Genomic DNA, 2984 nt, shown 5'->3' with positions numbered 1-2984 from the left:
GGGAGAAAGCCTTGCATTACTGTGTGGAGTTACAGACAGAAGAACAGGAAGTGAGGATTTCTCAGAAGAAATAAGGACATTTAAAAGCAAATGGAAGGATGAGGTTAGTGAAGGAGGACTGCACTAAGGTAAAGGAAGCTATTTAGGAAAAAAAATTGTACCTTTACAACCCCTTTAAATGGCACCCGTTGTGAGTGAGCCACCTAGTAATACAGCCTACTGGACATGTGCCCCAGAAGCCAGCAGCAGTCCCTGGTGTAGCCGTGCCTACTTACAATGATTTCCAGCTTCCATAGGGATCCCACAGGTATGAAACATGCATAGTTAGGTTGGTCAAGGCCAGATCAATGTAACTATCCAGCCGTGCCTGGCGAGAAAGATCTTTTAGAAGATGAAATTTTGTGAAAATGGGTGCACATTTTATGCTCTTTTGGAATGTGGCCCCACATGAAGGGAATAGACTATAGGCTGAATTGTCGGTGCATTGGTCAGGAAAGGGAAGTTGTCTTTAACCACTTTATGGCCGTGCTATAGCCGAAATTGGCTTCCAGCACCAGGAAGGCATCCATAGACATTATCGCGCTGCTCGACCGCCCCCTGCGCTGCACAGGTCCTTCCGACTTGGCTGGTAACAGATCAGGCTAAAGGGCCAACATAGCGGCTATTCACAGATTGATCAGCTGTCAGCCAAATGACAGCCGATCACGGAAGTAAACAGAAGCCGGTTATCTGCTTTTTTTTTTTCCTCACACTTATATTGTGGTGAGAAAAGGAGAAAGTCTGTAACCTGCTTCTGTTACAGGGACATTAGTCCCAACATTTACTACCAGTGCTGCCTCATCAGCGCACATCAGTGAAGGAGGAAATCTACTTGTTTGCAGAATTTTAAAACAAACTCTGAAAAATGTTTTTTTGTTTAGCAAAAAAAAAAACCCAGTCGTGATTAAATACTTGGGCTATAGATGTAGCGCTAAAATTGGTAGTAACAAAAAAAAAAAAAAAGTTCATATACAGAAATTCAATAGTAGAAACAATTTCCAAACGTTCATAACAAAATCCACATTAGAAGGAAAATTAGTCAAAAAAGGAGATGAAGCCTTCCCCAACACCGATAAAACTGACTCTTACCAAAGATACATAGGGTATAAGTGATAGATTTAATCAAGGCAATCGCCACAGCGCCTCCTATTGATTGGGCAACCCGATACAGGAGAAAAGGTCCTGCTTGCAATGGCTCACCAGGTATGCATGGCTTTAATCCTAGCATAGTATGGCTACACATATAATATGGGAAAGGAGGCTACTACCAAAAGAAAGCTCTCTTTTGTGTGAAAAAAAATTATAAAAATGTTATTTGGGTACAGTGTGGCTGTAGGTGTGACGTCATCGATTGTGTGATCCCTTTTATAGGGATACACAATCGATGACACCGCCACAGTGAAGAACGGTGAAGCTGTGTTTACACACAGCTCTCCCCGTTCTTCAGCTCCGGGGACCGGTCGCGGGACTCCAGCGGCGATCGGGTCCTGCAGCTTCTGACCCACGGCTGGGCACTAGCACAGGACGTACCTGTATGTGCCCAGACGTGCCATTCTGCCGACATAAATGTGCAGGAGGCGGTCCTTGAGTGGTTTAAACTATGACAGCGATCAAAATTGGCCTGGGCAGGAAGGGGGTGTAATTGCCCGGTAAGCAAGTGGTTGAGTAAGCGTGCAAACCAATATTTTTAGCAGTGTTTACTTCTTGTGGTGATCAGATCATTGGCATAATGCTGATGGCTCTACCAAGTGGTATTGGCCCCAAAACTTTACAGACACCACCAGATGGGCAGCAGCAGCTCAAGGAATCCATAGGAAAATCTGCAGGAATCTCAGGTTTTCATGATACACTGGCTGCTGTAGTGCCTTAACCACTTGAACATGAGGCCTTCCTGAAACTTTTTGTTTACAAGTTAAAAATCTTTTTTTTTTTAATCAATTTATAGAAAATTATTTGGAACCTAATAGATATAAGATATTTAGGGTTGCACCGATGCTAAGCATTTGCACGAACATCGGTTCTCGTGCAAGTGTGCCGATACCTTCAGGTTCGGCTCTTTCATCTGTCAGCGGGAAATAATAATTTGGTTCTCTTCTACTTTTATTCTAGAGATGCTCAGATAATGCAGGAAAAACAGAAAAAGGCTACGGAGAAAAAAGACGATCCAAAATAGCATCTGTGGATGGCTGCGTGACTAAAGGCAGAAGACGATGACCTGAAGATCTATCATTTAGAACGTGAAAATAAAAACATTTGGCTAAATGATTTTGTTTGCCCAGATGCAGTCATTTTGTTTTTCTCGCTGTGCTTTGTTCCCAGCCGTTTCCTCTTTGTCAAAAAAAACAAAAAACAGTAGCGTACAATTTTCTGCCACATGTACATATTATAAATATACACCACTCAATCCCCAACCTGCACAAAATTCAGGCCCCTTTTTTTACCTTTTAGCTTTATCTGCATGCTGATCTACAATTGATTAAGTCAGCTATTGCAAATACCTGTCACTGAGTTTATCGCTGAACAAGGTGCTTTTACCATGACTGAAGTAACCTGTCATTTTTGTATTCACGGTAGACCTTGTCAAATATTTAATAAAGTGACTTTTTTTCCGTGAAAACTTTTTAAGTGTCTTTTGTAGGTTTTAAGGGACCAGTCTGAAAGATGGTAGTTCTTGTTTGTGTATGGTCACCTTATATGAAGGATTCAAAATGTGATCTGTAATTTGTACAGGTCGGGTCATTTTGCAATGTAGCAGCTGAATGATCCCTCCTATGACGGTTGCAGAGCACCGTATCAGCTGATACCTCTCACAAAAGCTCCACGTAGGCTCTCTAAGGTCGGCTACCTACGATACTCGTGGAGGGGACTAAGACCGCACTGGACTGGAGGCAAGGAGAATCTGTGATCCATCAGTGGCGGTGGAGCTGGTGTCTTCTCTCGGTGAG

At 42.8% G+C, this 2984-nt stretch overlaps 1 protein-coding gene across 1 annotated transcript in view; it reads left to right on the top strand.

Moving 5' to 3' along the window:
- The window catches only part of SERF2 (small EDRK-rich factor 2), a 7322-nt gene extending 4666 nt beyond the window's left edge, over positions 1-2656 (top strand). Inside the window, exon 3 of the mRNA XM_040342498.1 lies at positions 2149-2656. Within this exon, the coding sequence (XP_040198432.1) occupies positions 2149-2212 (64 nt within the window). The 3' untranslated portion in view covers positions 2213-2656. The remainder of the gene's footprint in view (positions 1-2148) is intronic.
- Positions 2657-2984: the final 328 nt, after the last annotated feature.

This window comes from Rana temporaria, chromosome 3 (genome assembly GCF_905171775.1).
Source record: "Rana temporaria chromosome 3, aRanTem1.1, whole genome shotgun sequence".
Classification (NCBI taxonomy): domain Eukaryota; kingdom Metazoa; phylum Chordata; class Amphibia; order Anura; family Ranidae; genus Rana; species Rana temporaria.
This window is presented reverse-complemented; position numbering and strand designations above follow the sequence as displayed.